Source organism: Semicossyphus pulcher, unplaced genomic scaffold (genome assembly GCF_022749685.1).
Source record: "Semicossyphus pulcher isolate SPU_LCO1_2020_fin unplaced genomic scaffold, fSemPul1.0.p SCAF_8, whole genome shotgun sequence".
In the NCBI taxonomy this organism is placed as follows: domain Eukaryota; kingdom Metazoa; phylum Chordata; class Actinopteri; order Labriformes; family Labridae; genus Semicossyphus; species Semicossyphus pulcher.
This window is the reverse complement of record NW_027211759.1, coordinates 6,797,241-6,822,743: the sequence shown is the minus strand read 5'-3', so window position 1 is coordinate 6,822,743 and position 25,503 is coordinate 6,797,241. Positions and strand designations below refer to the sequence as shown.

General features: G+C 41.4%; 1 protein-coding gene across 1 annotated transcript in view; it reads left to right on the top strand.

The window, feature by feature from the left end:
• Positions 1-25,503, top strand: part of cttnbp2 (cortactin binding protein 2) — a 106,278-nt gene that overhangs the window by 66,411 nt on the left and 14,364 nt on the right. Inside the window, exons 5-11 of the mRNA XM_069686756.1 lie at positions 4,715-5,017; positions 9,067-9,166; positions 12,235-12,385; positions 13,678-13,869; positions 14,756-14,873; positions 16,240-16,530; positions 20,824-20,919. Coding sequence (XP_069542857.1) covers positions 4,715-5,017; positions 9,067-9,166; positions 12,235-12,385; positions 13,678-13,869; positions 14,756-14,873; positions 16,240-16,530; positions 20,824-20,919 — 1,251 coding nt within the window. The remainder of the gene's footprint in view (positions 1-4,714; positions 5,018-9,066; positions 9,167-12,234; positions 12,386-13,677; positions 13,870-14,755; positions 14,874-16,239; positions 16,531-20,823; positions 20,920-25,503) is intronic.

Genomic DNA, 25,503 nt, shown 5'->3' with positions numbered 1-25,503 from the left:
TTATTTTCATTGTGATGTGCTTTTTGTGCTGTTATTTAGAAATTGTAGAGTTATTAAAGCTGGGGAATTTTGTCCTTCATTTCTATGTAATGAAAACATTATACCCCCTTAAATCTCAGTGAGTGGGACAGGTTGCGAGAAAGGTTTTAAACAACACAACAGGAAAGCCAAACTGACTGAACAGTAATTAATTCTGTTGTCCTTTGTTTTCAACTTGCGCACACTGCTAAATGAAGGACGCACCAACATTGGCGCTGAGCTTAATTTAAAGCTTCTCTTTTTTATGGCTATGAAACAGAATTTAATACTGATGCATCTACATGACCTGTAAAAGTAAGCAAGACCAACAGTGAGAGGATTATTTCTTTGTAGATATTTTGAATGCGTAACTGCCGCTGCGGAGTAGGTGTCAGACGAGAAGATTGATAGCACGAGGGTAAAACTGCCTTTGTTTTCATGGCAAAAATTCTCCATTAGTGGTATGTCTAAATGATTAAAGACCAAAAAACACAACCTATACCCCTCTACCTGTGAAGACCCGCTCATAAATGCAGATAGTCTCTTTCCCCATCGCCAGTGGAGCATCCTCCTTTCAGTTTCATTTCTGCTGAGTCACCGTCTGACGCTGCCGAAAACAGGGTTAGTAAATTGTTCGCACAAAGAATGTCGCCTTATTTCTTCATCCCCTCAGATCAGAAGAAGCTCTCTCACCTCGCTGTCTTGCCAGTGTCGCTGCATCGTGTATGAAACAAAAAACAAATACGGCGTTGTATGTTGTTCGTCTGTATTTAACTTAACAGTGCGGGTCACAGCATCGTGCGGGAAAGGGGGCGGAGATTAGCGTGTCGACACGGGTTTTGTGTTCCCATCGTTGCCTTATCGGAGCCGAGGCGATAATTTCCCGGGTCTACTGCAGAGTCATTTGACCCGGCTCTGAACCTTTCCCACTAAGCAAAAAAGCCGGGTGTTAGCGGGTTTTTTGACCAGTGGGAAAGGGGCTTTAAACATGTACAGTACAAGAGATAATAGGTACATCTTTGTCCACAGGGGGCGCCAAAATCGACACAAAGTAAAAGTTCCTCATGCAGCTTTAAGTATATCCCCAAACTAAACTGGAAACATCATTTCGCCTAATTGTTGGCTTGTTTGAATGGCTGTTTATGATTCTTAGCCACCTTGACTCGGGTTCCTTGTTAACATATCTGAAAGAAATGATGACAGAACCTTGGAAACGCAACCTAAGTTGTGAAGTAAAATATACCTGGGAACATTTGCATTTCTAAAATACCTGGTCTTCGCATGCAGATGTTTCCTGACTGAAAAAATATAGGCTAATGTCGTCAGACCCTCGGAATAACAATGTGAGCCTGCCTGCACTTTCAGAAGATGTACTTTGATTGGGCAAAGGATTACATTAGAGAAATTACAGCCTCTCTCAGGTTGCCGACCGAATCGATCTACCGGATCAATTTTAGAACCTTTCGTATTTAGTATTCATTTAGATGCCAAAAAACCTATACCATAAAATACTGCCCTAATTTAAAAATACCAGAATTTCCCTTTAGGATTGTGGCAATCAATTAAAACTAAATGGTCATATTATCGCTCCTCATCTGCCATCAATAAAAATATGGAGCCATCTGAGAGGGGTGCTGCCCTGTATGTGTTATTTATTGACATTTTAAAGGGCAGAATCAGGCCTCTGAACATTAATATTTCTGCTACCGCACATTGATCTCTCGCCACATAGTGTTCACACCACTGTTTTCAGCCTTGCAACAGCATTTCTGGTAAAGCTCTGTTGAGTATTTTGTGGAAATTCTGCTCCTTTCCCGACATATTTATCAGGGTGTCAAAGCAATCTCACCTGTCAGCCGCCAGATATATTTTTATAGCCTTTTGTACTTTTCCTTTTCCCAGCAACCAACCACTCAGACAGAAAGTGCAGCCACAATGGCTGACATTATCATTATCTACGTCCTTGAGTTTCTCTGCTTCTCTTACCTTTAGTCTACTCTATTTCTCTGTTCAGTCTGAGACAAATTTCTGCACTGAAGTTTTCCGTTCTGCCTTTTTCTGAGCCCTTTTTTAACCTTTCCTGCACAGAAGAGCCGTATTAAACCATGATTAAAATATGCATCAAGTAGCCCGACACCTCTCAGTAGAGCTGAAGTAAGCGGTTTTAGCAGAGTGTTTGGTTTAGTACCGGTAGGTCTCTCTTCTGTTCTTTACTTTATCTGTTTGCTCTTTATCATGTGTGATAATGCTGTGTAGTTTCAACAGTATCCTTTTAGATAATGTGTGCATTTTCTAATTGAACGCTTTGTGAATTATGTGGATGATGAATGCTATCCATCAAGTCGCTTTTAATCTGATGCGATGACAGAATCTTTTGTCCAGGCTGCCACACTCTTCACATGTTGATTAAATCCCTGGGAAATCTTAATGGTGACACTTACTCGACTTCACTTAAAGCACATTTGAATGTCGTTTCCTGAAGAGGAGAACCGTCAAACTCCATAGACTTTTCAATTTTGTGTTGTGCAGCTAAGCATTGTTCATGTTTAGGGATTTTTTATTCTAATGGCAATCTCCAAAAGTCCAAAGACACCAGATATCCAATCCAATCCAATCCATTTTATTTATAAAGCACAATTTTAAATAAACGCAAAGGTTTCCAAAGTGCTGTACAGTAAAAAAACTAAAACAATAAAACATAATAAAAAGTCAGAATACTAAAAATAAAAGAACATGAAACATAATAAATTACTAGACTGTTCACCTCAGATAAAATATCTGTGCACATAAAATCAACAACCTATGTGGTGTTAAAGGCCAGAGAAAAGAGGTGCGTTTTAAGAAGAGTTTTAAAATTAGACAGTGAGGAGGCCTGTCTAATGTGCAGCGGCAATTCATTCCATAATTTTGGAGCTACAACCGAAAACGCTCGGTCCCCAATGAGCTTCAGCCTAGTTTTGGGAACCCTCAGGAGCAGCTGGTCAGCTGACCTGAGAGATCGGCTGGGTGTGTAGGGGTGGAGAAGCTCAGAGAGGTACAATGGGGCAAGACCATTTAGACATTTAAAAGCAAATAAAATAATTTTAAAATGAATTCTAAAATGGACGGGTAGCCAGTGGAGTGAAGCTAAAATCGGTGAAATGTGCTCAAACTGCTTCTGCTTAATAGTCAGCCAAAAAAAAACCAGGACAAGTTTAATGCAAGCTGCAATTTTCTTCATATACTGTCACGCAGTGTGAATATGGTTAATCTACATTCAAGAAGCCAAACAATTCAAGCACATTTAAGTTGGCAACAGTTACACGAGGAGCTAACAGGAGTTCAGTGTCAAATTGTGCCAGCATCGTCTTTAAACCGACGTCTCTAGCTGCAGATCTGAAGGAAAAGATAATCTTACAGGTGGAGTAAAGTAAGATAAGCCTTAACCACACTTTTCCTGGATGAGCTCCAGCTCGGGCTAAAACAAAACCTCAGTATGTCGCATAACCCGTCTAACTGTATTCCCATAATCCTCCTATAATCCACCCGTAATCCTACTGATTTGTTCATAACATAACTAACCTCCACATGGGATTCAGCCAAGAATAGATTTAGACTGCAGCAACCAACTTGGTGTCTTATCTTTGAGGTTTAATGTTTGATCTCTGTGGAGCTAACTGATGTAAGTGCATCTTCTCTTACTGCTAGCAAAGAAGTTAGCTATTCCACACTCACTATGTTTTGGTCAGTTTACAGCTGAAAGGCAAGGCATCAATTTTACAATTAAGTTTGGTGTTGGTTGTATTCTCTGCTAGTTGGTAGTCTTAGTGTAATGCTAGCCTAGCTAACTAGCTAACATCAGAAGTAAAAAGCTTAGCTGAGAAAAAGCTTAACCTACTGCCCTTCAAGATAATTAATGTAGTAATAAATGTCAATGTCATTTATTAGTTATTAATAGTTATCATTCACACTTTTATAAACGCAATTTATCAAGCTTTTGTTTGACTCGTAGCAAGTTAGCTTGCATTTGCATCCAAGCTAGTAAGCTAACATAGAACATGACTCTGTTGTTTGACACTTTCCACCTTTGAATGTTTGAGTTTAAATTTCAGTTGTTTCACACTGTCTGACAGTATCATACAATATATTCTGTTTTATCTTGTTCTAACTCTTTATCAAAGCTATATTATGTTTATATGAGTTTTGTTTATGGCTGCGATTTTCTGTCAAATGAAAGTACAGATATAAAAAGGTTAGATACATAAATAATAAATCCTTTACCTCTTTTTTTTTTTTAAACATGTCACCCCGATTCATCCTGACTTATCTTGTTATTTTGAAACTTTTGGCTCTCAACTAGTATTTAAAAGAAAGGCATTGAAGGTATGAACAATGTGTAGCTGCATGACGTTAGCTTGTGCTAACTGGCCCGTTAACAGGCAGCCATCTGTTGGGGTTAATAAAACAACTGCTTCTGTTTTCTACCTGGGAAATGTTTATTAAAGTACAACTGTCTGACCTCTGGCTGCAGCTTGGACAAAAGAGACTGTACTATAGTGTGTGCTGAACTGAAGTGTTCTCTCCTTCCCTTCCAACCTGTCCACGTTCTTGCACCCTCGCTCTCCAATGCTCAGCACTTCTAAACGCTCCCTCTTCCTCCTGCTCTTCCTCTTCCTAGTTTAACCTGTGCTGCTCCTGCTCCTCCTCCCCCCTGCAGGCTGGTGTCCCTCCGTAGTCTCCTCTCTAAGCGGCGGTGGGCCTGCTGCCCTGGACGGCGGGTGCCCCCTGCTACCCCAAGCTGCTTCCCAGGGAAATGTCACTTTATTGTCAATGCTGCTTAACCAACCAGACCCGACCACCACCACCATCACCACCAGTACAACCACCTCTACGTCCACCAACACCACCTCCACCACCACCATGGACAACAAGCCCAATCTACTTGACCAAGACCATCACCTCTACCACAACCACAACCAAACCTCTGCCTTGTTTGCTGCTGCTCAAAATGGACACACAGGTAATTGATATTTGATTAATCAATGAAGAATTATGTGCCTTTTGTGGCAGCCTAATCTGCACAAACTAGACCAAAGATTTCTGTAAATGCATCTCTTTATCAAACGTTTGCACATTACTTTTTTTAAAAGGGGTCCAATCTCTCTGAGCATGTCAGGGGCTAAACCCCCGGCACTTAAAGGGGAACTTTTTCCAACTGTGTGGAGACAGTCTGGAGCCGTTCTACTGCATTACACTTCCTGTCTAAACCACTCAACATGTATGTACACTTTAAAGGGAAGGTGAAGCCGTTGGGAATGAGATCCCTGTCTGTGGTTTTGGTCAGTGGTTGGCTGGTTGATTGATTTTAAAGAGTAGTCTTCAAGGCGTATATTGACCGGTACTGATCGTTAAAGAGAGGGCGATACATTAAAATACAAACAGGTTTCACACAGGATCGATTGTTTTATGAGCGTGACTGATGGTTGAATGAAATACATGATGATTTCTTTGATGGATCGTAATTCACTCGACCCTTATAATGATTATGAATTTAATCTAAAAATTAAAGAGAAGCAGTTTGTTTATGGAGTATGTGCAGATTAATAAATTAGTTGTCAAGTTTTAAATTAATCGCCAAGTAGGCTATTTGGATGAATGAGTCATCAGTTTGAGTAGTAAGTTAAAAAAAACACCCACATTTTGTGATTCCAGCTTCTTAAATATGAATATTTCTGGTTTTGTTACTCCTCGCTGATACTAAACTAAAGATCTTAGGGTTGTTGACAAAACAAGACAAGATCGTCTGAAGCTTTGGGAATAATAATCAACAGATTACTCAACTTGAAAATAATTGTTCGTTACAGCCCTTGACTAATACCTTCGGGTTTTCTTTGTGAACCTGGACATGATGAGTTCCTTTCACAGACAAAGTGAAAGACAACATCCATCAGCTCTATATGCTTTATCATTCCACATTTGTTTTGACAAACCCACAGTCCTCCCAGAGGGTTTGTGCCACGAGAAACTCAATTATATTATTCTCACCTGCACAAACACACTGTGTAAAGGCTTTAGAGTGTGAATTAACTGCTGTAAACATACCTGCAATAACACATTTCCCTCTCTGAGTGGCATTTGAATAAGCAGGTCATAGCTGAAGATGAGCCAGGTGCTCAGTTGACTTCTTGGTAATAAAGATTTAATTCGATCAGAGACAGAGCACAATAGTTAGACACAACAGGCCTCCGCAAGGGAGATGTTCCTGTTTTAGTCTGTTAGTCTGTCTGTGTGGAGTGATAAAAGGTTTAATATCTTCCCAAAGAAACACCCGGGCTGCTCAAGATGTCGCCACGATGTTCTTACCACAAACTCTCCATATTTTTTTTTCTTACCACTAATGGTCTCTGCAGAAACATTTCAATCATATCAGATAAATTCAACAAGATTCTGTGTTTTTCCGGCCTTTGATGAAAAGAAAATGAGATGCTAATTCTCAGTTTGATGTCCTTCTGAATAAAAGATGTCGGCATGCAGGATCCCTTGTAGTGAAGAAAATCCAGGCCAGAGTTCTGAAAAGGTTCAGCTTCTCATAAACTGTAAATTCAGGAAAAACATTAGGTTCAGGACTGCAACTGACTAGACACAGGAAGCGTCATCAACCCATTCAATTTCAATCACATAGATGACAGTAATATCAGCACTACTAAAAAATAAATGATAAATGTTACAAGGTAAGTAAGTACAACTTTATATACATATAGCACCCTGTCAGAGCAATCATAAGAAGGGACTGCAAGGGCTGCAACTAACATTTACTTTCTTAATCTTTAAGACTCTAAAACTACAAAATATTGTGTTAAATGCTAATCACAAAATTCCCTGAGCAAAAAGTGTCATCTTCAAATTTGGTTTTTGACGGTTGTTTGGACAAAGACGCAAAGACTCTTAATTTACTATCATAAATGACAAATAATAGCATCAATTTGTTACATTTAGGAAGCTGGAACCAGCAAATGTTTTGCATTTTTGCGTGAAAAGTCACCAAAATAGTTGGAATTAATTTTCTTTCAATAATCTTAGAGTTGCAGCTCTATAGTATTTTATTTTAAATATTTTTTTAAACATTTATTTTATTTTTTAATTTATTTTTAAATCATTTTTTTATTTGTTTTTTAAACATTTTTTAAATTTTTTTCTTTTAATTTTTACATCATTTTTTGAAATATCTTTAAAACATTTTTTACATTATTGTTTAAAATGTTTAAATCATTTTTAAATATTTAAAAAAAAAAAAATGTCATATACTTTTATTAAATCAGCTTTTGATATATCACCATTTGAATGCTTGAACACGTACATACATCTTACTTGGTATAATTGTCTGAAATTGTTTCTTAATTATGTGGTGACATAATTCATTTGACCATTTATAACATTATGTTGTATTTCTGTAATGCCGTTAATTCAAAGTCAGTAAATAAACAGCCTGAGGGGTACTTAAATGCAACACAAGCATCAGGCTGGCTGTTTAAAGGGAAAACCCTCCGAAAATGTGCCTGAACCTTTTGATTTCTTGTGCTGCTGAGAAAAAGGTAAAACTGGTTCATCATTTTAACCCCTGCAGAGTTAGCTAATGACTGTAGCATTGCCCAGCAGTTACCTGGATGAGCTTTTTTTTTGCTGATGTATGAAGATGCTGTGAGAGCACAATGGCCTGCTGCTGATAAACACTGTAATTGTATGAGCTGCAGCTAAGCCCATTATGTTGCCTGCCATTAAATGAGATGGACTGTCATGTCATGTCAGGGCTGTAACCTCCGCATGGATGTCAACTGCATGCTTGTTCAGCGCACCGGCAGTCTCACACACACACACACACACACACACAGAATATTTAATGCGTTTAGAGCACTGTGTACACTCACAAACACACACAGACGCACATCAGGTCCATCAGGGTTGCCTCCCTGCTGAGATGTTTTGTAACAGTCTGTCAGGGGAGGAGCGGTGATCCATGAACACGACTAATGCAGCTGAAGGACAGCTGTGTGGTAGGCTTAGAGGTGGATGTACACACAGAGTGCACACACTCAAACACACACAGACTTCTTTACATGCACCTTCTCCTTCTCATCTGATTTGATCGGCCTCCTTCACTTCCTTCAGTAACCAACAATAAAGTGTTATTCCTGTAATGTTGTCGGACAGAAATATGCTTTCAATGAGGTGCATTTGTAGCCATTACAGCCTGTTCTGCAGCTGCTAGCAAAAGCAATCTACTCGGGAAATTGAAAACGTTTTTTGTACCTGTGATTTATCAGCATTAATAAATCGGCACCTTCAATGACTGATGATCCTCTCCCCTCTGTCCGTGGTGCTGAAATATGTGCCAAAATGTATATGAAAAAAGTCTCAGCATCACAATAAAACCTTATGCATTGTTAACATGAGAAAGAGAGCTCTATAAGTGTGTCAGACAGTTCTTAATAGCATAGTAAGCCTTTGACGTCATGCACAAGTCGCCATACCTCTGCAGAAACAACCCCCCTGCTGCAGAGTGATGCATAAATACATATAGAACTATTTTTGCATAGACTGATGTCACAGGCAGCAGAGAGAGCTGAAGTCCTGACCCACTTCTGTTTCAGACTCTCTTCCTCTCACTTTGTAATGTCACTGTAGAATCTCAAAGAAGACTTCTTTCATGAGTCTCTGTCAGAAGCGTGAACAGATTTCTGGGGATTTCTGTTCATATTCTTAGATAAATGGGTACTGTGCGATTGTATTAGATAATAGAACTTGACAAGTTAACAAAGATATAAGATGAAGGGCTCTGTGGAGGAGAGAAAAAGCTGTCTTTCATAAAAAATGGAGGATTTTTCCTGCAGAACTGTACCAACTACAGTATCAACATCAACAAGATAAAGTGGCCATTGCTCTGCTGTGTGTCTTTCCTGTCATTTACTCTCACATGTTTTAGTTTTTATGATCATGTAGGCTGATAAGTTTCACAGTACAGCTGCTACATAATCATTTTCATTCCCTTCTCTTTGTCTGTCTCCCTCTCAGAATGTGTGAAGCTGCTGCTGTCTTCAGGATCGCCTGCTGATGTATCTGATGAAAATGGATTCACACCTTTACACTGTGCTGCTGCCCACGGCCACAGCAGGTAAATCTACGATGGTTCTTCCTCTTGTTTTGTGTCATAGCTCAGAGGCTTACTTTAACCATATCCACTACATGCCAGACCCCAACTGTAACTCTCACCTAACCCTGATCTTAGCTGAGAGACTGCAGATAATTATATGTAGCATCGGCTAGGAGGGCGCCAGTTTAGCTCAGCGGTTAAATCACACGTCCCATATATAGAGGCTCGGTCGTTGAGGGTTGGACTCCCACCCTCGGCCCTTTGCTGCGTGTCGTCCCTACTCTCTCTTCCCCTGTATTCACTGTCCTTTCTAAGTGCTGTCGCCTCACTAGAAGGTTCCTGGTTCGAATCCCGGTTTGGACATAGAGGGCCTTTCTGTGTGGAGTTTGTATGTTCTCCCCGCGCATGCATGGGTTCCCTACGTCCGGGTACTCTGGCTTCAGTTCAAAGACATGCTCGTTAGGTTCATTGGTGACTCTAAAATTGCCCGTAGGTATCGATAACGGATGGATGGATAATGTTAGTAAAAATATATATATATATATTTTTTGGTATGTAATTCAACAGTTAACCTCTGCTTAACCATTAAAGTAAGGCTGCCTCAATTCTGTATTTTTTGCACTAGTTTTTTGCCAAGTCAGGCAGCAGCACATTAAAAGTTTCTGACAAACAATGAGCAGACATACACACAGACGCAAAACAGGATACATGACTGTAATACAATAAAAGACATGAAATAAAAACCAGTCAAACTTTGTCTAAAACAACCACAATCATAAATATATCAGGCTGAACGTCTACAGCCAGATGTGTCTGCCTCCAAGTTATTCAAGATCCCCTTTAAAGCATCCAATGAGACAAGTTCCTGTAGTTCCAGGTTTTTTTGTCATTTGTTCCAAGTAAACGGAGCAGCAAACTTAAACGCCTTTTCCCCCAGTTCAGTTCTGACCTTTGGGACATTCAGTAAGAAGACCGAAGATTGTACATGTCTTTACTCTTCTGTCTGATGGAGGTTAGAAGCTACGAGGGAAGCATTCCTAAAACAGACTTGTAAATAAGCATACACTCGTGTTTTAGTGTTCGTGTAGACAAAGCAGACCATCCACCATGTGCACCAGTTGACAGATGGCTTGGAATTAGAGTCATAAGAGTCAAACTGATGTTTAAAGATGCAAATTTTCCATTGACTACAATAGTTAACATGAAGATAAAGTTAAAAATCATCATCAAATTATGTAAATTCTGTTCTTAAGATTTATTTATCGCCCTTCATTTACCATCTTTTTCATGAATATCGTATCACTGGGAGTTTTGGGACTTGACCTCTGTATTAGTCACATAATCCACATAAGTATTTTGTGTGTTTTGAATTGATGAGTCATTACGCAGACTTTGCTGTGAGACCGGCACAGCTGTAACCTCTCGTGTGTGAAATACGATCCTCAGACTGATCCCAGGACTGAGGCTGATCCCGGTAACCCTGTTGGGTTTTGGGCTGAAGGCAGTGCCAGCGTGACTGCTGGGTACCGTCAACACTCCAGCATGGCCTGGCGGCTTTGTGGCGTACAGAGCAGACTGTGAGGTTGAGACTCATGAAGCTTTATGGGGTGATTCCCCACAGCTGCAATAAGCCAAGTTCAGAACTTCAACTGAGCAGCTGTCGTCAATGTCTGCAGCTTGATTTCGTTCCTGCTGATTGGTTGTTTCTCCTCCCAAATCGTCTCTGGAAGCACAGTTATTATTTATAAGCGAGGGAGGGAACATCTGCTGGAACACGACATGCACACTCTGCTCTGTTCACATGTATTGATCCTGATGTGTTGAGCCCCAAAGCTTACAGCGGGAGAGGCTCTGACAACTACACAGTGTGTGCCTGTGTGTGTGTGCGTGTGCGTGTGTTTGTGCTTGCCAAAAACTCGATGCCCAGGACCAGCTGGGGAATGTGCAGTGTTGTAATATCTGATCACAGTGTTATTTATAGAGTGGGGATATGTAGAAGGCATGCTCCCACACAAACACGCGCGCGCACACACACACACACGCTGAGGGTTTATTTTATGGGGTTTGTGTTTTTTCGGTGGCTGTGACTCATCGCTCGTGTCAGATGATCTGTTCTCTCTCACTGCTGGTGGAGGCTGATTGATGTCTTCCCTTGTTTCTCAACAGGTGCTGCTCTGACTTTAAGGTCGAGTTTGTATGAGTGACATCATTACATGGAATATGTGTCCAATACATCATCCAATACGACCAGCAGAAATCATGCTCATACTAGATATATTCGCCTTCTGTGGAAATATTCCTGTTGTGCATTATTATGAAAGATGAAAGTTGTAGGACAGAGAGGTTGTCTGTAAATAATCATCAGTATTTTCCACAGGGAATAAAGGGATAATGAATGTTTTAATTGAATAACTAAGAGGCAAATTCAACAAAATTAAACTTTAATAATCAAGTCAAGTAACATAGAAATGCAGTGCATTATTGAGGCAGCTGTACTGCCAGTTCAAGGCGGGATTATTACGCCTCTGTGACGTTCCGTCTTAAAACGCACGGAGGGGGAATGGTGGGGCGAAGTCGTTCCACCTCTGAGCCGGCATCGGAGGTATAACGGAGGTGAAACGGCGTCTGTGTAAACAGCGGAGCCGGCAGGGCGGAGTACGGCAGTGTGTGTGTATTCATGTTTATGTATGTTTGATTACAACTCTTTGTAAAAACGCTCACTGGGGCAGCTTTGTGCCGCCGTTGCTTTGCTCAATGTAAAATGGCAAAGGCTGCATGACGGAGGAGCCTCGTTACGGCGCTGTGGCGGATAGATTGATATGTGATACACTCATATATCTATTTCTATCTTTATATCACTCTTAATTTTAGCCTTTGAGTTAGTTTAAAAAGTTTCATTTTACAAAATGATGTGTGCAATAATTATGAGTCTGTCAAAACAAATATAGCAATGATGGAGAAGATGCTGGCTTCTCGTGCCTATCCTTCTTACAAAATATATATATATATCTTTTTCCCTCTTCATATACATATACAGGATTTATATATTAACATGTGTGTTTGTATACATGTGTGTCTCCTCCTTCCAGCTGTGTGGAGGAGCTGCTGGCTGCAGGAGCTGCTGTGGATATGTCGGCGGCGGGCGGACAGACTCCCCTGTTTCTGGCCTGTGAGGCGGGAAGGCTGGACTGTGTCCGGGTCCTGCTGAGCGCCGGAGCAGAGCGCTCGTGCACCACCACGGTAAGAACACCAGGGTGAACGTTTTGTTGACATGTTACGTTAAGAGGACATGCCAACCCCCATGAATATCACAGGTAGCTCAGCAGGGGGGTTCGATTGCCGTCGAAAAATATGGTTCCTTGAATTTTGTTTCTACATAAGACACTGTTTTGTTTGTTGTTGTGGGGAAGTATGTTTGACATCCCAGTTTTTCAGAACATTAGCTATATTTTAGCTTTAATTTTAGTACCTCAATCTTGCAAGTCAGCATATTATTTAGTTGAAGGAGGGTGGTTATTATACGCACATCAGATAGGTGCAGAGCAATCGAGAGGGGAACGAAAGGGAGGGAAAGAAGACGAGCCTGCACGGTCACTCAATGCCACAAAAAATGTAATAATTAGGAAACGGGGGCGAAGATCACTTGTCGATGACCATGTTGTAAACTCTTTGTGGCATTGAGTGTCAGGATTGGTTGATTGATGATTATCATTGTGCACCCTTATTTAACAGTTTTAGGATAAAATACAGGCAATACTTTGAAACATAAACACAGGAATAAAGCTTTGCATTCCAATATTTATGGACCTTCTGTCCTTTAATCAGTGGCTCTAGACGTTTTTGTATTTCGCCGATGTTTATAAGTTTAAATCTGCATTAACAGACTGAACTCTGGGGAAATCTTAGGGGGAAAAATTCCTCTGAATTCCTTCATAAAAGCGAACAGAATCGTCCCCATTGTTTCCTCATGTAACCTGCAGTGTCTCACATTCTGTCACTCGTTACTAACACGCTTCACACTTCTCCTGCTTTACATAAAGGCTGTAAGTTTTCTCATGGGTTCAGTCGTCTGATTGGTGCAGGCTAATTGATGCACAGGTCTCCTTTACAACCATGGGGGGGGGGGTCCGTTAGTTGCTGTGGCAGCATGTGACGAGAGCCTATATATAGCTACCTGCTTTGTTCTACATTTAGCCTGGCTTCCCTGCTGAGCCACACAGTTGCCAAAGTCTCTATAGCATATCTGACCTCTTCAGCACGGGTGTATTTTTAGACGGCAGGAAATGTTGGCCAGTGTGCGGGGTCAATCGTAATGATTTACCGCGGAGGAGGAGCGCTAAACTGGGTCAAGAGAGTACAGTCTGAGAGCGCAGTATATTCAGTGCTCGTTTTTATTTGCATTATAACCTGACATTTATTTTTCACTCTGGATGTTTACATACACATATCACTGATAGTCCACCATGTTTTTACTGAATGAATCATTTTTGTACTTACTGTGCACTAACAGTGTGATGTTCACCTCTCTGCAGGACGGCTGCACGGCTCTCCACGCCGCGGTGCGTTCAGGACACGTGGACACGCTGCGTCTCCTCCTCTGCCACCCGACTCAGGGTGATCCCACTGTGACCCCCGCCGCCCTGGCACTGCCTGCCGCCCTGCTGAACCAGGCCAACAATGACGGATGGACGGCTGCACACATGGCTGCTGCCCTGGGCCTCAAGGTGAGCTTCTGAAGGACTGCGAGTGCACTGACTGTGGTTTAAGTAAACGGGCGGCTTTGTTTTGGCAGGGATAAACCCCTAGTTTCCCACCAAAACAGACACAATATTGGCCTTACATTCATCAGATGGACAAAAACCCAACCGGAAATGAATGCTTATGATGCTGTGTGGCTCCTGGATAAGGGATAATGTCCTACACAGTGTGCTTTATCAGGGATTTGTAGACGACGTGGAGGCCAGAACGGTCCCCTCTGAAGAGCATCAGAGCATGGTTCAGAGGGTGTAAGGAGTCCTTTAATTCCTGATTACGGGTACCTTACAGGACATTATCCCACTTTTACCACAGGCATTGCAAAGAAAAATAAAGAAAAATGTTTTCATGCCTTTGCCATCAAAATCTGAAGTTTTTTGACAAGCCAGGAATCCCTTTCCCTTGTAATGAGTGTTTGACTAATACCTGTCAACCTCCTGCTTTCACTACTGATCTGCTGTCTGTACTGTATTGGGTATATTTATGTAACTCTTATTACAATCAGTCCAGTCTATTTTCCAATAATGTCCAGCCCTGCTATCCGGCTCGGCCGTGGCGGGCTAATGGGAGCACTGACCTTGCTGGCTGAAATGTCCCGCTCAGTTATAACCAAAGCTGGAGACACCAGAGCAGACGAGACGAGTGTCTGACTCGAATATAAACGAGGACCACGCATCGATGAACGCTTTAATAACACACTGGAGCTTTTCTCAGCCTTTATTATGTGCACACTCTACACATGTTTATTCCTCCCGGAGGCTGAGTATCCTGTCCTTTGAATAAAAAATCTCTTCTGTGTTGTGATGAATTGATTGTGGTGTGTGTGTGTGTGTGTGTGTGTGTGTGTGTGTGTAGGAGTGTCTGGAGGTGCTGTGCAGCCACAGTGAACAGGACATCGAGAGGAGAGATAAGTGTAATCGCACTATTCATGACGTGGCCACCGATGACTGCAAAGATCTACTTGAAAACCTCCGTGAGTGGCCTCCTGTGTGAGTCTGTCTGTCTGTCTGCGTTAATCACCAGGAACATGTTATCTCTCGTTCTTTTAGGAAACAGTTTTTAGTCTCTTGTTCTGATTCGGGCACATTGGGGTGTTGACTTTATTGCAGAAAATACTGCTACAGACGGACAACGTTAGCAACATTGTTCCCAGTATGAATCAGGGATAGAGGAACATTTCACAGTTGTTTGTGAGACGTATCAGTCAACATGTTACCAACATGCTACACACACATAGGCCTGAAATACACACATGCACAATCAGGAGCCTATAGACTTGCATTAATGGAGAGATGTCAGAGTGAGGAGAGGCACGGAGCATTCGCTGCCTTGCTAGAGGACACCTCAACAGTGCCCAGGAAGGAACTGACACCTCTCTAGCTACCAGCCCAATAAATATCCATGCGTGGTCCATACTGGGACTTGAACTGGCCACCCTCTGGTTCCCTGAAGTTCCCCTGGAGTTACCCTTAACTTAGCTTGTGCCTGTTGAGGTTTTGGAAACATGTTAAGGATCTAACTTTGGTAGAGAGATTGGAGGGGTCCAAATTATTGATCATTTTGTATGAAAAATTGCAAGTTTAGAAAATTATTAAGGGATATTAATAATAATCGTATATCCTCACATTTGGGGGCACACAAACCCCCTAAGAACGTGTTTTTAAAGGCCCTATTAAGATATAAGATTAAATTCAAAATCCCAATCTTTTTAAAATACATATACATATATAACCCACATTATTTATTTGCTTGAAAACATTAATTAAAGGTGGGTATTATGCTAATTTCAAGCTTCATATTTCACTGTGTGATACCTGTGGAGTAGCTTAGCATCATTTACTTTTAAAAAAAACTCATTTTTCTCACACTGGTGCTCTGTGCAGGCCCTCATACAGCCTCTGTCTGAAACGACTCAGTGAGCTCTGTCCCTTTAAGAAACCCCGCCCCTACTAACTCACTTTCTTCTGATTGGCCAGCTCTCTGAAGCCTGCTGAAGCTGCAATTTGTGACGTCGCAAAGTGCAGTGTGTAGAACAAACTGTGTGACACCTGGCGTTCCCAGCAGCCTGCAGACTGAGCTGAGAAGCCTGGGGATTACTCCAACATACTTTCACCTACAGATTTGAAACTTCACCCACGTTTAGTCTGAACATCCAACATTGTAACATTATATATGTGTCTTAAAATGTGAAACTCCCTCTTTAAAATTTTAAACAACCAAATTTGTTACAGAATTTTTGTTAAGTTCAGTAACATGTTTTGAAGTTTCATTAGAAATTAGCTGGTTTGCCCGTGACTGCCTGCACTGATTGACCCCCGACCTCCTCTTCCCTCCTACAGACTCGTACCGGGTCCTGGTGCGTCTCCAGTGTCCGGGTGGAGGAGGAGCGGGCTCCATGTGCCCTGTGGAGGCCCTGGAGGAGGAGGCGAAGGATGTCACCAGCAGCCAGCTGGTGCTGGGCAGAGTGTCGGTGGACCGTTCGATGTGTTGGCCTCGGCTGGGCTCCACCCTCACCCACACCTTCACCTCCTACCTCCAGACCCTCTGTGGAGAGTCGCAGACAGGCAGGGAGGAGGCCCAACGCCCACCGCTAGGACTTGGTCCCGCCAGTATCGCCTCCATCCTTATGGGTGAGGAGACGCATGTTTTATATCTCCTCCTCCCTTAATATCTGTTATCCGTCCTCAACTCCCTTTTCCAATCTCTTTTCAGCTCATTCTTTTGCTACTTTTCTTACCCTCTCTTGATCCCCAGTAATCTTTCTTGTCCTTTTCTTTCTACCTTTCTTGCATCTTTTCTTTCTCATGTTCCCTTCTTTATGTCGTTCTTTAACTCCCTTCCCTTCGTCTTCCATCCTCCTCTCCAACAGTTGATCTGCAAATTAAGCACCTGTTTTCTATCTGTTGGTGTTTCTACTCTTACAATTCAGTTACAGTAGCTGACTACACGTACATGTGAGGATAAGGAAGATGAGGTGTTCCCTGTTGGCAGTAGTCCAGTCCCTCATGTTACCTCTCACTCTGTTTAGGCACAGGTTAATGTGTCAAGCGCCTGGCTCTGAAGTGTAAACTTAACACTCCGCTTAAATGAACGGACTGTAGCACAAAGAAGCCCTTTTAAGGTCATGTAAGGTAAACTGAGGCGGCCATATTGGAGCTCCACAGCTATTGGCTATCAGTTTGTGAAAAGCTGATTGTGTTGATCTTGGAAGCTGCATAAGAAATATTCTGACTTTATAATATTTGATCTTTTCAAGAGTAGTTTATTAAAGCTGCTTCTTGTTATACAGTTTATACTGAAGAAAGTCAAACTTTTCAATTAGCAAAACGATGATAAAACAAAACAACATTTATATATACAGTATAGTATGATACACAGATACAGCTCTGGAAAAAAAGACTACTCCAATAAAGTTCTTCTCTGGTTTTATTCTCACTGTTTTATAGTAACAACATTTCTCCCTACGTCCAAATCAAATATTCTCATTCTGCTCTTTTATTTGCAGAAAATGACGACTTCTTAAGAAAACCAAAAGATGCAAAAAATGTGTTTTTCAGAGCTATAATAATGGAAATAAAACAAGTTCATGTTTAAACAACAGAATATTAATGTTTTAACTCAGGAAGAGTTCAGAATTAGGTGGAATTACCTGGTTTTTAATCACAGCATTCATGCATCTCTGCATGCTCTCCTCCAGTCTGTCACAGTGCTGTGACGTGAGGCCGCTCTTTGTTCGATGGCTTGTAACCGTCCATCTTCCTCTTCATCAGGTGCTTTTCAGTGGGGTTCACATCTGGATTGGGTTGGCCATGACATGTAGAGAGGGATGCTGATTTAAGGAACATTTGGAGTGGTCTCTTAAATTTTTCCAGAGCTGTGTATATAAAGTGGATCACATGATGCACCTAGGAGGAGTTCTTTCAAATATGGAGCCAAAAACACGGCCAAATGTCAAACCTGTTTCAAAACGCTTGTCTTCCTGTTGGGTTACCATCATGACAATAATAGAAATGATACATGTAGCTACCAGTATTCGTATATGAAGGTGAAACGTACTGATGGGGCTTTATTTAGAACATGTTGCTAAGGAGCCGTTTTGTCTCACCTGATGAAATGAGTCACTAATTCTGATGCCTGTGCAGAATTCAAACCCCTAAAATTGTGATTAAATTGATGCAAGACAGAAAAAAAAGAAACTTATAAAATTGCACAACTTTCATGCTGCAGCCCTGTTTATAAAAAGGTAGATGGTGTGTTTGTTCAAGGTAGGTGTTCCCCATGAGTTTGTTATAGTGTTGATACAAGGAGTCAGAACTGTTGTGAAAGTTTGGTTTTCTCATTATTAGCTGCTTGTAACCTGCAGTGCCTCTACAGTCCCATGTTCAAACGCCTCCCGTATGTTGAGCTGGAACACGACGTGTCATGTGTCACATGAGCGTGTGTTTGTTTGGCTGCTGGTCAGAGCTTCACACATGATACCGGTTTAGTTTTTCTTTGACTTGATGAATAATTAATCTGCTGGAGCATATGTTGCTACTGTGAGTGCTCTTTGTCCCTGTGATCGGATGTCATCAGTGTGTGGTTGGGTCTCTGGTTCGGGGTTAGAGTTACACGTGTGTTTGGACTGTGTGCTTCAGTGCAGGTCTGTGCGAGTCCCAGACTGATGAAGAGGAAATCGATGTCCTCCGCCTCAAGCAGCAACGACCGCTCCTTTCTCTCAGCCCCTCCTCTTACTGCGTCTGACACTGTAACCGTCTTTCCAAACACAAGGAAAGAGACTGGTGTGATTTTACATTTAGGGGGTGACAATGAAAGAATGAAAGGCAGAGGGGAGATGCATAATGGATGAGATGGTGGAGGGCGGGATGAAGGGAGGGCAGGAAGATGCCAAATTTGGGGAAAATGTCTGTCTTCTGTGTCAACCGGGATCAAACTGCAGACATGCAGACACTCTTCGGTGTCTGGTTTTGTGTCTGCGTGTGGCTGCATGCGTGTCTCATTTGCCTCGGCTCAGCGTGTCTGCATACATTTCTAATTTCACTCTCACTCTCTGAATGTGTGTGTGTGTGTGTGTTTCTGTGTGTGTCGCTCACTTTGTTGGGATGTCACATTTGATTCATGCTGTTTAATGAAGCCTTTAGACCGCACTACAATGTCCGGCTACAATGTTTCAGCTAGTGCTTAACCCAATTGTGAATTAATCAATCAGTTAATCAGTAGAATATTAAAGAGTAACTGCACACTTTAACATGTTTTTTGAGCTGTAATAATCTAAATTATATTGCTGTACTGTGATGAAACACATCAATGCTGGTGGTAATATTGACAATTCTTACCAAATGTATAAAAATGGAAATGGCTCAAACACGACGTCTACCGTTTCGACCGTTGGGGACAAAGTTACATCATGACATTTATAAAAGAAGGAACGTTAACGTCTGTCAATCAGAGGTGGGCGGGTCACCGTCTTTGAGAGGGAGTCTGTGAAACCAGACTATGTCCTGATCGAGACACATCATTCACTAGAGTTTACACTATTTTTGCTAGCACACTAGCACATCAGAAAGAGAAATAACTGTAACAGGCTGCATGCGCGGTTGGCGTATGCACACTTGCATTGCCTCGGCTCTGAAAGCTCCGGCTTCAGGCATTAGAGGGACTGGAGCCAACGACTTGAACTGATAGGGCTCTAACAAAACTTTTACTGTAAAGCTGTAATGATTAATTCATTAATCAAAAGAAAGATCTTCTTGGTTTTTTTTAAAGGGGATTTTTTTTGGCCTTTTAAGCCTTTATTTATAAAGAGGATAGAGGATGTTGTTGGAAACAGGGGAAGAGATTGTGGGGGATGACGAGCGGTGGAAGGCTGAGGGCGGGAGTCGAATCACAACAAAGACTACAGCCACCGTTAAATGGGCCATCCATTTAACCGCTGAGCTAAACACCTAAAAGAAAACTATTCTATATATTATATATACTTACTAAAATAGCACTACAGTTGAACCCCTGCTGAGGATATGAGGTTTTATTTTTCTGTTCGTTTATACAAAGTCTTGAGAGTTTGAGAATGACTTAGTTCTAACTGTTCTGTTTTCAAGGTTAGGAACATTCCTGCATTTAAATCTGCTCCGGTTTCATCTTCACAGTCATGTAAACCCAAAATATTTTAATATTCAAAATGAAACCATGCTTGCTGATTCTTGATCTTATGGTGTCTCCGATCAGGGCAATGTAACATATCTATAGTTTCTAAGTAAGTCTAAGTATGTATTTTCTTTGTATGATTATGTATGCAAGATAGTGATGTAAAAAGGTAGGTCAAAGATTCAGCCTTTACCTGTTAGGACGGTTGAGTGCTTAAAATGTACTTTAATCAGTTTCTTTAAAAGGTTTCTGACTTATTTATTACTTATTATAAATATTTATATATTTGAGTTTTTTAAGTTAAAATGACTGAAATAATCAGAACTAAACTAAATAGAGCATAGCTTAGTGCTTCATTGTACAGGACATGCTTATAAAAGTTACATTGCGGTGCATATGATTTATGCATATACCATATTTTATGCATGTTCTGCATGTGATTTATTTTAGGTCTTTGTAAGCCAACAGCTTCTTCAGGCGTGTGTCTTTTTTTGTTGTTGCAATTTTTGCATTTATTGATAGGAAAGCGACGGGAGATAGACGGGGAATATTGGGAGAATAGAGTGGGGGGTGACATGCAGCAAAGAGCTGAAGTCGGGAGTCGAACCTGTGACTGCATCGAGGACTGTAGCCGCTATACGTGGGGCGCCTGCTCTACCAACTAAACCAGCGCCCCATTGGCGGGTGTTTCTGTTCATTTATACTTTGTACAACAAGTGTATTTAAGAGCGAGTGTTACTTTCCTAACACGTTGTCTCTGTCTGTTCTCTCTCTTCCAGGGGACACTGTGTGGTTCCCAGGTCAGGAGCTGCCTCTACTCCCCTGGGACCTGGTCAGGAAGCCTCTCAGCCAGAGCATCACCATCCGCCTGAAAGGTACAAACACGCCTGTGTTCATTTAACAGCGCTGAGCCAAATCCAGAATCAGAGCTACAATCGGTGATTACAATGACATTTGGTGGATGAAAGAGTTGACAAATGAGTTTGGAAGCATTTGTAGTGTGGGCAGGGATGTACCCGGAGCTGCCTACTGAGCCACACGGCAGGAAGGGACACTTCAGCCAGGACATTTTTCACAACAAGTGTTTTATTAAATTATAATCAGTCCAAATCCGAATCAGTGGAGACTGTTGGGTTCTTCAACTAATAATGATTCACTGATAAAACAGAGAACTCTTTTATCTTGTGTAATAAGCTAGGATATGATAGGACGGTCAGCAGTGAGCTAAGCTACATGAGCAGAAAGTTTGACAGTCTGTACGCGTCTTCTCTTTTCCTCAAACATTTCTCACTTTAACCAGTGAAGGAAAATACAGTATATTTATGCAAACATCACACATTAGAGGGGATTATTGGAGTGTAAGTAGCTGATAAAATTGCATTAAAACGAAGCCCTCTTCCTCTGAGATACATGACAAAGACATCATGCTAGTTGCTTTTCATGTATTACTCCTATAGCTTAGAAGTGCTCGAACTAGCCTGCATTAGCCAGCCAGGGTGTAATCAGCTCTGATATTCTGCTCCAACCACGATATACACGACAATGCGGTTTCACTCAAACTAGCGCTAACCAGCTAGCTTAATGTTGCAGTTAGCTACAAAAGTTTGGAGGCAACCTGCTGTTGATTATCTTGCCTTAATATAGAAGTTTCTTTTTGTAAGATCAAACTATGTTTCAGCAGAAAACCAGAGTAATTTGAATGTAAAGTAATAGCCAGCCCCTCGCCTCGCCATCCAATAATCACCTAACAATCTGCCTAGCTGACCTGCTGGGTAGCTAGTAAGTACGTAAAGTTTATTTGGTATAGCAGACAGGTTCTTCACAAACTGCTAAAAAATAAGAACAAAAACAAAAGAAATAAAACATGTTTAAAGGTCTGTTTGAATCATCGAGTCTTCAGCTGCCCTTTAAAGACATCGACAGAAACAGCAGAGGGTATGCATAGCTTTTACGTTTCAGTGTTTTTGTTGGACTTACCGAGACCTCGAAAAGTGTTAAAATATAGTATTGTTGAGGATGTCCCACACTGATCATCCCCTGATGACAAAGAACAGTGTAGGTAGAGATGTTCTGATACATTTTTTCCCTTCCCGATACTGATTCTGATACCAAGACTTGAATGTTAGCCGATAGCCAGAACCCCTCTTACAGTAGTGTGATTATAAAAATAAACATATTAGTGCTGTCAAAATTAACCAAAAATTATGTTCGATTATTCCGTCTTAAAAAAACACAAAGGTTCGAATTATTCAAATGTCTATTTTTGCGCAATATGTCCCCAAGAGGACATACCAGTACAACAGTAGACAAACTAACGTGCAAAGATATATTTATTAAAACATAAACATGCCTATTAAAAGATCAACACAGGCTTCCTACACCTTTCAAAATAAACAGATAAAATAATTTGGTTAAAGTAGAACGGACATTCAGCGCTCCGAGCGAGCTGTGCTGTGACAGGTATTTATTTCCACATAAACATGCAAAAACATCAACATACCTTCACCTGTGTGTTGTGCTGGGGGTGAGAATCTCTCTCACTCTGCCTGGGCTGGGATTTGAATTCCCCGCCATCATCACCACACGCCACACGGTTGTTGTATTTGGATTGTTGCATTCCATGATGCACCATAACCAAGAAAGTGAGACATATGAGAACACAGTCGCGGTGGTGCTGATTTTTTTCACATCGAATATTCAGTGTAATATCCGAATAACCGTTTTTTATTAAAATTTTTTATTGAAACTAGCTGATCTTTTGTGGGATAATTGATTATGGTGCATTCACTGTCATACTTGCCGTTACCACTTTTTTGGCAGTGCCCGAGGCCGATACCTTTTCTGGTATTGGTATGAGAACAACTCTAAGCCTATGTGCCAGGTCTGAGCTCTTTAAAGCCTTGGCCCAGTTTAACTCCCTGGTGTTTAATAATACTGGCACTGAATTGTAGAATAGGTGGCTTTTAAATTATCGAGGCGGTGTCCAAAAAGTAATCTTTGTTTTACAGCGTTTTTACCGAGCTACCTGGGACCGGAGCAGGGCTGGACATGGAGCCAGAACAGGTCCTCAGACAGCGCTGTTAATGATTATAGATGAGTCTCAGCTGCAGCCCTGAGCAGCAGACAGTCTCGCTCCACAGATATTGGAATAATCTTTCTTACTGTCTGCCGCGGCTGCCTCCATTCCTTCAATTGCTTTATCTAGTGCATTTCTCGTCTCAGTGAGTCAGGAAAAAACGGAGCCTGAACAATAGTCTGGCAGCGTGAAAATCAGGGTGAACCGCAGCCAAACTCTCCATCTCTCCCACCTCCTCTCTTCGCTCCTTCTTCAGCTCACTTTCTCTTTTCTGCTTCGTCTCCGTCTTACTCATTCTCCCCTCCGTCTCCCCGACTGTCTTACTTCACCAAAAAAGAAGGGTGGGGGGGGTACGTCAATGTGCAGCTTTGTGTGTGTTTGTGTGTGAAGTCCTGACTCAGAGATCCATATCGACCTGCCCGTCCATCCGCCCACCATCACAGTGATGGCGCAGAGCCAGAAATCCAGCGCTTCAGCTTTCACCTTCAGCTTGTAGGACTGTCTCTCACTCACAGCTCAGCACAGACCTCACTGGAAGAAAAACAACATAAAATGTGAACATATTGTACACCTGATGTTCCTTCTTCATTCTCTTATTGTTTTAGTATTCTTCGTTTCTTAAAATGTCCCAGTACAAACTAATATGTGATGAGAAATGCGCAGGAAGACTTGTGGAAAGAACTATTTTATAGGGAAAGTGGAGACGGTGTTCGTGCACCTCAAAGTCTATAATGATAATAAAGGCTTCTTAAAAATATGCTACATAGCTCCTATACTTTACAATAAATGGCACATTTAAATTGATGGTGAAGTAGCACCTTGTTGAAGTCTTCTCCCTCCTAACTTTCCAAATCTGTTCATATTTTTATTTCATTTCAACCAGTCTTTACTGCTGCTGTAGCCCTTAGCATTTTCCATTTAGTTTTTACTTCATGTCTGTCTCCTTCAAACTCTGTTGACATCTCTGGGAGACAGCTCTTAGTGCCTTTTAGTCTCTCCTATCTTTGCTGCTGTCTCCTCTTTTCTCTGTTGTTTGGTCGCTGAAAATTGGCTTAAGTTAAATGTACTGAACTTCTTTCTGCGGATTTATACGATTGGCTGTAGTCCTCTAGAGTCTGTGACAGAACTGCATCTGTAGCAACGGTTTGTTATATACAGCTGTGGTATGTTAATAATAATAATAACTTTATTTATATAGCACCTTTAAAAACAGAATGTCTATGGCTCAGTGGTCGAGTCGGTTGTCTTTCAATCGGAAGGTCGGAGGTTCGATCCCCAGCTCCCTCAGGCTACATATCAAAGTGTCCTTGGGCAAGACACTGAACCCCAAATTGCTCCCGGTGGCATAGCCAACGGGTATGAATGTGATAACTGATTGACAGTTGGGCACTTTACGAAGCAGCCTCTGCAGTGTATGTGAATGGGTGAATGTGAGCGGTCGCAAAGACTATAAAAGCGCTATATAAGTACAGTCCACTATATAAGTACAGTCCACAAAGTTGACAGACAAAGCAAAGGCAGGGACTCAGGAAGATTACGGAATACTCGAGAAATCTCATCAAAAAGCAAGAACTCAAGTCAAACATCAAAGGTCAACAGGGAAAAATTCAAGTAAAGTATGTTATACAAAATTATTACACGGCTGTGTTAAATACTCAAATCTGATTGGTTAATTACGGCATTCCAAGGTCTGCTATTTCTCGATAACAGACCGTTGCTATGAAGAACAGACCATTGCTAGGGATGCAGCTCTAATTTCCCTGACAGTGACGAGACAGAAAACCTCAGTCAGGTGCTGGCTGATAACTGCGGTCCCATCCACCTTGTCTTTCATCACCATCAGTGGAAATTTTTCCATTTAATGTGACTAAAAACAGCTAGCTTAGCTCTCACTGTGAGTGCGACGGACTATTATTAAACGGAAATATCATCATTTTTATTAATTAAACAATTTCCAAATCAATATTTTGTGCCACATTATTGATTTCATAAGTAAATAGCTGTATAATAAGCGGGATAACGTACAGTGAGCAGGCTGTTATAGTGAAGGAACCCCTCCAGGGTGAGAGGAGAGACGAGTCCTGCTCACCCTGTCGGGTTCTATTCTGCAATAACAACCTGCTCATGATACATTATCCCTTACATAACAGACAGTAGAATGCTGTAATCGACCAATCAGAACCAAGTATCAACAAAGATGTGAAATGAATATCATTAAACATGTTTTTTTTTTCATCCAAAAGTTAAGACAAGAATAAGAACAACTTAAGACATCTCAGAGTTTCATGACCGCCAAAACTTTAATGATTTTAATCCATCATTGGAAATTTGTGTCTGTGAAATCACCCAGAGTCGTTTGATTTAAGGCCCACATTAGTTTGTA